At 37.8% G+C, this 13,246-nt stretch overlaps 1 protein-coding gene and 1 long non-coding RNA gene across 4 annotated transcripts in view; one reads left to right on the forward strand and one right to left on the reverse strand.

Annotated features, from left to right (window-relative positions):
- The window catches only part of HS6ST2 (heparan sulfate 6-O-sulfotransferase 2), a 276,995-nt gene extending 272,208 nt beyond the window's left edge, over positions 1-4,787 (forward strand). For both annotated transcript variants that reach the window (XM_016426679.2, XM_007507200.3), the window contains one exon: positions 749-4,787. In XM_016426679.2, coding sequence (XP_016282165.1) covers positions 749-1,442 — 694 coding nt within the window. In that variant the 3' untranslated portion in view covers positions 1,443-4,787. The remainder of the gene's footprint in view (positions 1-748) is intronic.
- Positions 1-13,246, reverse strand: part of LOC107650323 (uncharacterized) — a 232,650-nt gene that overhangs the window by 59,690 nt on the left and 159,714 nt on the right. The window lies entirely within an intron of this gene.

Genomic DNA, 13,246 nt, shown 5'->3' on the forward strand with positions numbered 1-13,246 from the left:
TACTAGAGTGGTTTTCCATTTCCTTCCCCAGCTAATTTTACAGTTAAGGAACTGAGGCAAACAGGGACTTGACCAGGGTCACACAGCTATTAAGTGTTTGTGGTCAGATTTGAATTCAGGAAGATGAGTCTTCCTGACTCCAGGGTCCAGCACTTTATCCACTGCACCACTTAACTTCCTTCAAATTACAAATGTGGTAAGTCGCAAATGGCTCATTCAAGTGATCTTAAAGCCCTTGACACTTATTGGTGTGATCTTGGGCAAGTCCCTTCACCCTCATGGACATTAGTTTCCTCTTCTGGAAGTGAGAGAGTTGAATTGTCTGGCTGCTGAAGTCCATTCCAGCTCCAGAACAATGCTCCTGTGATCCTATGGAGTAGATTCAGAAATAGAATGGTATAGAGAATGGTAGACAGGTAGGAAGGAGAGAAATAGAAGGTGAGATATTAGTGGTATTCCATGATATAGTGGGGAAAATCTGGATATCAAGCCAAAGGACCCATGTTTGAATACTGACTTTGCTATCTTACCTATGTGAATTTGTACCTTTCATTTAAAACCCCTCATTTTCTTCATCTGTAAGAAGTGGTTGGACTTGATGACCTTGGAGGTCCCTTCTTGCTTTAAATCTATGATCCTATTTTACAAACAGAAATAGATTCCCATTTCTGGAAAAGTATTCCAGATTCACTAGGATTTGATTTTACCAAACACTATTCCCATTGATCTGCTTTCTCCTTTTTTGTAGGAACTTTTACTATATCACCATCCTTCGTGATCCTGTATCCCGGTATTTGAGTGAATGGAGACACGTTCAGAGAGGAGCAACATGGAAAGCCTCTTTGCATGTCTGTGATGGAAGGTCTCCAACTATTGAAGAGCTTCCCAGCTGTTACGCAGGGGATGATTGGTCTGGCTGTTCTCTTAAGGAGTTTATGGACTGTCCCTACAATTTGGCCAATAATCGCCAGGTCCGCATGCTTTCTGATCTGAGTTTAGTTGGCTGTTACAACCTGTCCGTGATGCCAGAAGAGCAGAGAAACAAGGTTCTTCTAGACAGCGCCAAAGAGAACCTGAAATGCATGGCTTTCTTTGGGCTTACTGAGTTTCAAAGAAAGACTCAGTATCTGTTTGAGAAAACCTTCAACATGAACTTCATCTCACCCTTTACACAGTATAACAACACGAGAGCGTCCAGTGTGGAAATAGATCAGCAGACTCAAAAGCGGATTGAAGCCCTCAACTTCTTAGACATGGAATTGTACGAGTATGCAAAAGATCTTTTCCTGCAAAGATATCAGTTTACAAGGCAGAAAGATCATCAGGAAGCCCGGCGGAAGCGTCAAGAACGGAAAATTCTGAAGACCAGACATGTTCACAAGCGCGATCAAACTGACAATGCAACTGCTGATTACGTAGAAGATGTCGAAAAATGGCGATAATCAGGAATGGAAACCTCGTCTTGAACCCCAAAGTATCAACGAAGACAAAATGAATTTTAGAAAGTGAAACACTCCAAACATATTCTTTTTCCCTAAGTGGGGAAGCAAAAACCGTTCAAATGTTGCCTCTGCAGATGCCTTTCAATTTCATGTTATACCATGCGTGGGTAAAACAATCTTAAAGTATAATTAAATTTTGGACTACTTATGAAATCAAAATGCCAAACCAGGCTCGCCAGAAATTGATGCTTAGATATTTCAAGAAGTCCTTAAATTAGTTATGGATACAAAATGAAAAGACAAAATGTGACCCTTTAACTTCTGCCTAAGAAATGGTTTTTAAATTATTCATGATGCAACTCAATCTTGGACACAAACATCTTTCCAGCGATAAGCATGAACATCAGAACAGAACAAATAAATAAAAGGAAACATCTTTTTTTATTTTCTTTTGAATTTTTTAAAAGACTATTTGAATAGAACACCAACTACCAGTGATATTTGCCAAACTAAAGAAAATATAAAATTTCTCTAAAAAAAAGCAATTTGACAGATATCAATATTGATTTTTAAAATCAAAAGAGCAGAAGACACATGTATTGTTACATAAAGAAATACTTAAAAGCCCAAATGTTTTTACCTACGCTATTAAAGACTTGAAAATTTGGATGTCTCTCATACTTAAAAAAAAAGATAAAAAAGACAAAAAAAAAAAAGAAGAGTAACAAGAAGAAAAAAAGAGTAACAACAACAAAACAAATGCCATTTCACTGAACTGAACACCAATATAAGGAACTGATGGCTGGAATTTTTCAGGGCATTGTAATTTCAAGCATTCTGGAACGGTTTGAGCCCCATTCCCCATTCAGGAAAAGCTTCTTCAAATTCTGTTTATTTCTACCTGACCAACTATCATCCTTCAACATTAAATACAAGCTACTGTCTATGGTTCAAGATACTGGATTCCAATCAGGACTTTCAGTTGGTGAAATTGTCATATTGCTGTGTATGTAGTGCTGCCCTTTTCTCCAAGCTCATGAATAGGAATCAGTTCAGAATGGTGGCTGATGTTTTTCATTATCAAGTGGAAGTGAATTGAAACTTGATCCATTTACCATCAGTGCATTTTATTGTAACGTGTCCAATTGGACTAGTTATTTCTTGAGTGTTTTGCATATTAGTAGGGTCCTGGTGGCTGAGCAGTGTGTCCATCATTCAAGAGCCAACTTAGCTGAGTTCGGAGAGGTTCATCACCAGAGACTTGGCCACCTGGAGATGATTTTTTTCAGCCACAGTAACCCACCAAGATGGGCTGCTAAGTCATGGCAGGGTTATGATCTGTATTGATGAAGGAGTACCAGTGCTTTTGAAATCATGGATCCTTGAAATGAAGTCATCCTTTTTAGCAGTTATGGATCATAAAACTAAAAGGTGTTTTCATGTGTATGAGCAGATCTGTACTTACATAGTAGTATTAAAGACTATATCTTTGGTACTTTGAGTAGCCTGAAAAGAAGTGTTCTGCAGCTGAGCTTAGAGTAAATACAAATCAAAGTTCTTGGAGATCACATGACTTGATAAAAATAATTTGATAGTATATATTTCTGTTCAAGAAAAAAAATGAAGATATTGGTGTGAACTGAGTGAGGTCTTAAGTTTTCCATATTATCAAGTATTTGTAATTGCTGGAATTTCCCATGTTACATGTTTTGATACATTTTTAAAAACTTTTGCTGGCTGACTAACCCTCTTGTTATAGATATTAGAAAGTAACAGAAGGAGACTAGAAATGATATCCATATCATCAAGGGAGTGACTATAGGGTAATAAGACTGAGGGTTTACAACAAGGAGATCAGAATCTCTGAATGAATATTGTCTTTCAGAAAAGGCCCCCTGAAAGGTGTGGGTATTCACTAATTCCAAAGAGGCTTGTCAGCACTAACAATTTTCTTTTGGATCACCTCAATGGTGGCAAATCATTTGTCTTTGGAGGGTGAAGTTAATTTTTGGAGGCAGCCAAAAGTCATTGACAATCAAGTCTAAGGAATAAGACAAATGATCATACTGGGAAAAAATTATTTCAATGCCAAAAAAAAGTGTGACTTTAAAGCAGTAAGATGGATTTTCTCTTTCAAAAAGCAGTTCCTAAAGAGAAGTCCCAGAAATAGGCTCAGCACTGACTGCTACATATGTGTAGCTTTCCAAGGGGGACTGCTTAGAGGGCAACACTCACTTGATGCTAGGTGGTGTAGTGAAAATAGCCCTGGATTTGTAATCAAAGTGCACGGATTTGAATTCCAGCTCTATTTCCTAGCTATGGGAGGCAGTATTGCACAGTGGACAGACCACTGATTCCAGGATCAGAAGCTAAGCGTTTAAATCTCACTTCTGATGCCTGTTACCTGTGTGACCTTGGGCAAGTCACTTAACCTCCCTGAGCCTCAATTTTCTCATCTGGAAAACAAAGAGATTGAGCAAGATTATTTCTGAGTCCCTTTTAGTTCAAGATCTATGATCATATGATCTGGGGATTCTTCCCCTCTCTTGGCCTCAGTTTCCCCCTCTATAAAATAAAGGGGGTTGGATGAGATTATCTCTGAGGTCCATTTCAACTTTAAACTATCTGATTCATTTGGTTGTGTAGGCTTGGGTCTATTTATTTCCACCAGTCTTGTTATTTTATGGTCACCAAGCGTCCACTTATTGCTTGCGCTATCTGTTTTCATCAGTGATATTCTGTCAAAAAATTGGACAAGAAACAGAAAATGGGCTTTAAACTTCCTTTCTATTGCTTTGTGCTTGTGTCAGCATAGCTAAAAGGCTCTGTTATGTGTGATATAGTATTAAAGTCCCAAGATGCTGAGAACCGACTGAAGGGAAGAGTGGACCAAAATGGAACCCACTCCAAAATCAAATGAAGATGTTCAAACGGTGGAGCAAACATCACTTCCTATGTGATGAGGATTTTCCCATGAAGATTCTTTACACCAGGACAGTGGTATCTCACCTGTGTTAGAGTCTTTCTTGAAAATGAAAATGTTTGCTTTGAAAATATAGAGAGGCAAGGTCATACCTGGGACAAAACTTGAGCCTGTTGCTAAGGATGTGTATTGTGTTAATGCTGTGGTATGCATGGTTTATAACAATTTGATATGTTTTATTTGTCTAGCCTGTTTATTGTATATATGGGGATGTCTGAATATAAGGATACAGGTTTATCATCATCATAGAAACCCTATTGGTTTTCCTTGTAGACATCCATCCAGTTATGTAGATTTACAAACCATTCCAATGATTTTGATTGTGTAACGTAATAATAGAAGTGAAATAAAATTTAACTGCAGTCTTTGACCTCATTATTTCATGGTTTTTCAACCACTAAAACTTCGACACCACAAAGTATCAAGACCTCTCAAGGAATGCCATTTTTCCAACTGTCTAACAAGACACCGGCTTCATCCTCATAATCTGAGGTCATTGGGATGGACCTCAGAAACTATCTTATCCAGCTCTCTTCATTTTACAGAAGAGAAAATTGAGAACATCCCCAGACATGGGGTTTCATTGATAAGGAGAGCTTCTGAGGTATTCATCCCACTAACAGAGACCACCAATCTACCTGTTACTCAGAGTCACAGAGGGTTGCTTAGAGCCCTAAGAAATTAAATAACACTCTCAGTCACATAGCCAATATGTATCAGCCTGGGCTTGAAGTTCAGTTTTCCTGACCCTTAAGGCTGGCTTCAAGCCTTTCCATCACCATGCCCTACCCCTATCATATAGTGCTATAAAACTTGTCAAGCACTTTTCATCCATTATATTTCATAATATCCCCTGGATTCAAACACAGCCTCTACCACTTCCTATCAGTGAGTAAATTGCCAACCTCAGATTCCTCATCTATAAGTTTCAAGTGTTGGACCAGATGATCTCAAGTGTATTCCTCTAAATCCATGGTACTTACAACCACTCTGTGACTGAGGTGCTGCAGGTATTATTATTCTTGTATTACAGAAGAGGAAACAAGCTCAGGTCACGTCTTTAAGTGTCAAGGAAAGGATTCAAAACCAGGTCTTTTCTGAGTCCGAGTTCACTGATCTTTCCACTGTACAACACTGCCTCTAAGTACAGAAGTGAGATAGTCCATTCTCACCCTCATCAGCTATGCCTCTTTTAACTCTTTAGGCCCTCAAACATACCATTTCATCTTACTGGTTAACAGAGCTGCCTGTGAAAGACATTTTGTCCAGAGTAGCCAGTTTTTAAAAATCCACTTTCCTATCCAAAGGGATAGAGAAAGAAATAAAAATAGTTTTGACATTCCTTCCACCCACAGAGATGAAAGTGAATCTTTGTTGGAAAGGACTTCAAATAATATCTAGTCCAGCCAATGCCCAGTGAAGAATCCCCTCTCCATCATACCTAACTAATAGTCATCCAGATTCTTTTGAAGATCACCATGACAGGAACCCCATTACAATCAGAGGGTTAGCCTTCTAATTTGGATCAACTTGAGTTCATAGGATCAAAGAGAGAGAACAAGAAGAGATTTTAGATGTCATTTAGTACATACCTTCATTTTATAGATGAAGAATCTAAGGCCTGTAGAGGTTAATGACTTGGCCAAGGTCACACAGCCAGTTAGTAGCAGAGCTAGGATTTGACATTTTTAGAACATTTTATACTAGACTGAATCTAAATCTGCCTCTCAGTTTCTGAGATTATTTTTAATTTTTTCTAATTATGTTGACGTTTTCATGTTCAGGCTTATTTATCTTGCAATTTTCTAAAGAGAATATTGTTTTAAATTTACCTAAATCAAGTGAATTTTTTAAAGAAAAGAAAAGGGGGCCGCTAGATGGCTCAATGGATTGGTAGCCAGGCTTAGAGGCAGGAGGTTCTGGGTTCAAATTTGGCCTCCAATTCTTATTAGCCGAGTGACCCTGAGCAAGTCACTTAACCCCCATTGCCTAGCCCTTATCATTCTTTTGCCTTGGAACTAATTTTAGTATTGATTCTAAGATGGAAAGTAAGGCTTTTATATAAAGAAAAGCAAAGAAATCCAGAAAATCTTATGTAATTCCCATTTAGTCACAAATGTCTTGTAAAGTAATTTTAATTGCAAGTTTTTATCAGTTAAGCAAAGGTTGAATGGACAGTCTAAGTTCTATATTGATATCCTGAATCATTTAATCATAATGTATTAAATGCCAATTGTGTGCCAAGCCCACAGTTATGTGTAGAGAATACAAAAACAGAAGTGACTAGTCCCCGACTTCAGGGAGTTTATAGTCTAATCAGGGAAAACAATATGTGTGTGTATATGTGAGAAACATGCATTTATTAAGCATCTACTGTGTGCAAGACACTGCAGAAAATTTTACAAATATCTCATTTGATCTCACAACAATCCTGTGAGGTAGGTGCTACATAGGTATATGTACACAAACACATACACACACACACACACACACACACACACACACACACAAATCAAGACATCGTGATTTAGGGAGAAGGCACTAGCAATTTCATGTAGAAGGTAGTAATTGAGCTAAGTGTTGATGGAAAATTAAGGATTTTAACAGATGGCATCAAGGATGAACTGTATGTATTCTAATCATGAAGAACAGCCACTGTAATGTCATGGGGGTCAGGGGGAACCAGAGCTCTCTGTATTAGGAAGAGTAAGAAGGACTATATATAGAGTGTATAGGGAAGTAATGTATAAGAAGCCTGGTTAAAAAGGATTTTTTAAAAACCCTCACCTTCCGTCTTAGAATCAATACTATGTACTAGTTCCAAGGCAGAAGAGAGGTAAGGGCTAGGCAATGGGGGTCAAGTGACTTGCCCAGGGTCACACAACTGAGAAGTATCTGAGGCCACATTTGAACCTAGGCCCTTGTCTCTAGGCCTGGCTCTCAATTCACTGAGCTACCCAACTGGCCCCTGAAAAGCATTTTAAATACCAAAGAAGAATTTCTATTTAGTCCCAGAGGAAAGAAGGAAGCAGTAATGTTTATGGACTGGGGGAGTGGCATGGTCATTCCTGATCTTTGAGATACAGTGTAATCATTTCAGCTTCATGGAGGATCAATAAGAGTGCAGAGAGACAAAGCAGGGTAGAAGTCTACTAAATAGATTAGGCTGGAGATGATGAGGCCCCAAATATAAGTGGTGGCTATATGAATAGTGAGAAGAGGACATATTCAAGAGATGGTAAAGATAGAAACAAGATTTGGAAACTAAATGGCTATGTGGGAGGAGAGTTAAAAGTCAAGGGTGACTGTGTGACCCTGAGGAAGTCACTTCACCCCCATTTCCTAGCCCTTACCACCCTTCAGCCTTAGAACCAATGCATAGTGTTGATTCTAAGATGGAAGGTGAGGGTTTGTTTTTCTTAAGTCAAGGATGAAACTTAAAAGATGGTGGTGCCTTTGACAGTAAGAGGGATGTTTGATAGAAGTATGGGGAAAAGATGAATTTAGTTTTGGACAAATGGAGTTTGAGATGTCTATAGGACATTTCATTTGAAATGTACAATAAGCAAATGGGAGACTCACTCTCAGGAGAGAAACTAGTATTTGAAAAATAAGACTGAGTGTCATCAGCATAGAAATTCTGATTTAAACCCACATAGCTAATGAGGTCTCCATGAGAGTAAGTGGAGAGAGAATAAGGGCCCAAGACAATGACCTGGGTTACGCCTACAATTTTGGGGCCAAATATGGATGAAAATCTAGCAAAGGAAACTGAGGAGGAGCAATCAGTCAGGAAGGAAGAGAAACTTGAGAATAACATCAGTAAAATCTAGATAAGACAAAGTATACAGGAGGATAGGGCGATTGATACTGTCAGATGCTGCTGAGAGGTCAAGAAAGATGAAGACTGAGAAAAGGCCATCTTCTTTGGCAATTCAGAGATTATAAGTAGCCTTGGAGATAGCAGTTTCAATTGAATGATGAGTTAAGAAGCTGGTTTGCATAAACTGAGAAATGAGTGAGAAAAGTGGAAGTGGAAGAAATGAGTATAGACTGCTTTTCCTAGTAATTCAACTAAGAGAATAGATAAATGTAGGACAAGGATGGTAATTAAGTGATTTTTTTAAAGGATGAGAAGAACCTGTACACATTTGTAGCAGCAAGGAAGGAACCAACATTTAAAGGCTGAAGATAAAAAAGAGAAGAAAGATGATGGGGAGGCAAATTGCTATAGAAGAGGAGAGGATGGGATAAAGGATAAATGTGAGAGATTGGCCTTTACAAGAAGAACCACTTCTCCATCATAGCCTGGGATAGAGGAAGAGATAATGGGGGTGGGGTGATGTAAAGGGTTCTGAAATGAAGAGGAGAGAAAGAGGTCACAACAAATGGCCTCCATGTTCTCATTAAATATGGAGTCATCAGCCAAGACAGCAATGGGCACAGAAAGATATGAGAGGCTTGAAAAAAGGTTTGGTTCAGCCTCTGTCAGAATTTAAATAGAGAATTAAGGGGGAGGATAAGAGCATTGCTTGTCTATGAGCTTGACCAGATTCTGTGGATTTCAGGAGAAAATACCGAAAAGGATATAAGATAAGGATATAAGAAGGAGGAGGGTAATATGGTATCTACACTGGTGGCAAGGAGCATCCACACTGATGCAATCACAGACCCATCAGAGTATGAAATACTTTCTGTTGTGTGACCATCTCCAAGAGGGATATATGTAAGGGAATCATAGTAACTTCTCTCAAACAGTTAAGGGTGACAAGTAGAAAACATGATATAAGCCCGTGAAACAGTTAGCAAGCAATAAAATGGAGAGTTACATAATAAACATGCAATTCATGTACTCCACAGGTATATTCAAACAGCATGATTAGAAAAAGCATGGTATTCTTTCTCAAATTAAGGGATTGGATTAGATGGTTTCTAAGGTTTCGTCCAACTCCAAATCCTGTGATCTTTTCATCAATGTTATGAAAAATGTAATGCTAGACAAAAAAAAATATCACAAGGGACTGCTAATTCCATATGTTTCTGCATGCACTGAAAAGGGTAAGTCAACATTAGTGGAGTTACACTTGTGGAGCTTGAGCCCTAATCTGGAGGGTAGCTGACCATCTGCTTAGCAACTGGACAAGCACATCAAGATAGGGTTTCACGATGTTACCCTAGAGAATGATAATGCATTGATGATATTATTGTGAAGCAGTGATAATCAAGAAACCATTATGACAGGGTGAGCCTATTTAGGGATATCATCAAATTGTGAACTATGTTATATAAATGAGGTTAGAGGGAACATAGAGGTGTTCCTCTTTTAAGTCAGAATTCATAGTTTACAGAAATGATAGAAATCTGAGGTGCTTCACAATACTAAAACCCAGAAAATAATTGTCACTATCCCTCATCTTCATAAGAGCAATTGGAGAACTGAGAAAAGTGCTGACATTTATAAAAACATATATAAAAACATTTATGAATATGAAAGGAAAGAAAAAATCTAACTAAAAAACTAACCAACATATCAGAAAAAATTTTGTCATTATATAGTTTTTCATAAAGAAGTCTTTTCTTATCTCTTCTTTGAAGCCAAGCTTGGTCACTATCATTTTGTAGCATTCAATTTCAATAATCTGCTTATTGTTTTTTCCACTTACCTTATTCTAGTCTTTCTGTATATTATTTTTCTGATTCTGCTTACTTCCTTCAATATCAGTCAGTCCAGTTTTCCCATGCTTCTCTATATTCATAATATTCATCATTTCTGACAGTACACTGATGTACCATAGCTTGTTTAGCCATTCAGTCAGTGAGCCAGTAAGCATTTATTAAGTACATCCTCAGTTGATGAGAATCTACTTTATTTCCAGATCTTTAATACCACAAAAAAGTGCTACTATAAATACTTTGGAATATATGTGGTTGGTCTCCCTTTTTACCTTGGATCTTTTTTGTCTATTATCCTAGCATTGAAATCTCTAGGTCAAAGACCGTGTACATTTCATTTATTTTTATTCTTTTTTAAACTCTTACCTTCCATTTTAGAATCAATACTATATATTAGTTCCAAGGCAGAAGAGTGGTAAGGGCAATGGGGGTGAAGTGACTTGCCCAGGGTCACACAGCTGGGAAGTATCTGAGGCCAGATTTGGACCTAGGACCTCCCATCTATAGGCCTGGCTCTCAATCTACTGAGTCACCCAGCTGCCCCTATTTATTCTTAAGTATCTTTTGAGGGGAGGTGTCCCACCTAATGATCCTCATTAAGACCCAACTTGATTCTCTGCTATTGAGTCAAGAACTCACTATTCAACAAAAACTGTTGGAAAAACTGGAAAGTAGACTAGTAGAAACTAGGTATAGAGCAACATCTCATACGGTATACCAAGATAAACTCAAAATGATTTAAACCTAAAGAATGACATGATAACAATTTAGTGAATCATGGAAGAAAGATCATCACATCTATGGATAGGTTAAATTTATAACCAAAAAATAAAGAGGTTAACCGGGGTGAAATGGACAATTCTGATTACATAAAAATTTAAGAGGTTTTACACAAACGAAACCAATACAAATAAAATTAGAAAAAAAAAACAACAGGAAAGTAGGCTTTGCCACAAGTTTCTTGATAAAGATTTCCTTATGAAAAATGCTCTAAATCACCAAGGATTAGAGAAATAGATATTTAAACAACTCTCAGATACCATATTATACCCATCAGATTGGCCAAGATGAAGGGGTAAAAAAAGAAAGTGACATCCTGGAAGGGCTGTGGAAAAATGCATGCATTAAAGTCCTGTTGGTAGAGCTGCAAATTAGTCTAACCATTCTGGAAAGCCATTTGGAATTAGAATCCCAAAAGCTATTAAACTGTAGATACCCTTTAACACAGAATAAGGTATTATATCTATAAACCACAGAGATCAAAGAAAGAAGAAAAGGATCCATATTTACAAAAATATTTTCATAGCAGTTCCTTTTGAGCCCTATAACTCTCTATTGCTTTCACTCCTATACATGAATGAAGCTGGAAAAAATCACAAAACAATGCTGACTGGGTATACCACATATTTATATTACATGGCCTCAACTAGATTGTGACTGTTGCAAAGCAATGCTTTTACACTGCCCTAAAATCTTACTATCCCACTCTCCACAGGAGCTTTTCCAAAACTTTTTATTCCTCCTCAAGCCTCCTATGGCTTTCCCTCTTCTCCCATCTTCCTTATTTTATTAGCCAGATGCCTTCAAAGCCCTTCACAACCTGCCCCACCCCTATCTTTCCAAGTCTTCTTATGCCTTACAACCCACCACCACCATGTTCTCTATGATACAGTGATACTAGTCTCCTTTCTAGTCTCACATGGCCTATCTCTAGGCCCCAAGCATTTACCCTGGCTGTCTTCCATGCCTGGAGTACTCTCCTTCCTCATCTCCACCTCTTAGCTTCCATTCAGGTCTCAACTCAAGAAACCCTTTCAAATTATCCTTAATTCTAGTGCCTTCCCTCTGTTGATTATTTCCAAATACCTGTACATACTCATATGTATATACAAACAAGATAGATATACATACATGTATGTATATGTGTGTGTCTATCTTGTTTGTACATAGTTGTTTACACATTGTGTCTTCAATTTGATTGGGAGCTCCTTGTGGGTAAAGACTGTCTTTTGCCTCTCTTTCTATCCCTAGCACTTAGTGGAGTGCCTGGAACATAGTGGGCACTAAATATTCATTGACTGACTGGTAGATGTTAAAGGACATGCCTGAGCATGGCTCCCTATTTTTTTAATTCTTCAATACGTCAATGCACCCATGCTCTCTTTAATGTGGACATACCCTCCAATGATGCAGATCACAACCCACACATGCCTTCTTACACTAAGTAATTCTTGCCCATGTCCTCCAGTAAATCTTCCACAGAGAATTTACCCAACATACTGGAAAACCTTTTTCTAGATCTTTTGAATTTTCACAGGTACCAATGAAGCCCTGAAGCCATTCTTTTGTTATCCCATGCTCTTGCTACATGACCAGTCCACATCTCTTTCCAATCATACAATCTCCTAGGTTATATCTTTTAAACTACATGTTATTGGTAATATTCTGGAGCCAACTTATCCTCACTATATGTCTCTCCTTCTGTTCTTTGGATCATCTGAACTTTTTTTTAATTTTCAGAGCTTGTATCACAGGAGTTGCACCCATGTAGCTTCATTGTAAGGAAACTAGAACTTTAAAAATGGGTTTTTCTTGCAGGGAGTAACTTAAGACCACTATAAGTGCTGAGAAATTTCCCAAATGCCATTCAACCTACCCTCTTCCTGCTAATCAGCTCTTAGCCTTGTTCATCATCTCTCTGTAGAGTCTAAAAAACATATAATGATGAACCTACTCAATTGGCTATCAATCCAACTGCCTATCATGGTCTGGACAATAAACATTCTTTATCCATTTGGGTTTCACACACACACACACATATTCAGGTCAATATCAAAAACTGAAAATATTTTATTATCCAGATAATTCAGTTGTTATCTTCTATTACTTCATAGATGTGAAATGAGAGGCATGCTTTCCTATTCTCTCAATTCCCAGATGATTTCTCTACTTAGAATGAGTTAGGCCTAAGGATAAAAATACCAGCTAAGGAAATAATTCCTATTCAATATTGAATTACCATTTCAATAACCTCCAATAAATCAAAGAACTTAAAAGACTTCCACCAGCTCAGTGATGTGATTTCTTTGAAATTCCAAATGAGTAAGCATGAATTTCTTCAATGGATCACCTTCAGACTTAAAATGTA

The sequence above is a fragment of the Monodelphis domestica genome, chromosome X, assembly GCF_027887165.1.
Source record: "Monodelphis domestica isolate mMonDom1 chromosome X, mMonDom1.pri, whole genome shotgun sequence".
NCBI classification, from domain to species: Eukaryota; Metazoa; Chordata; class Mammalia; order Didelphimorphia; family Didelphidae; genus Monodelphis; species Monodelphis domestica.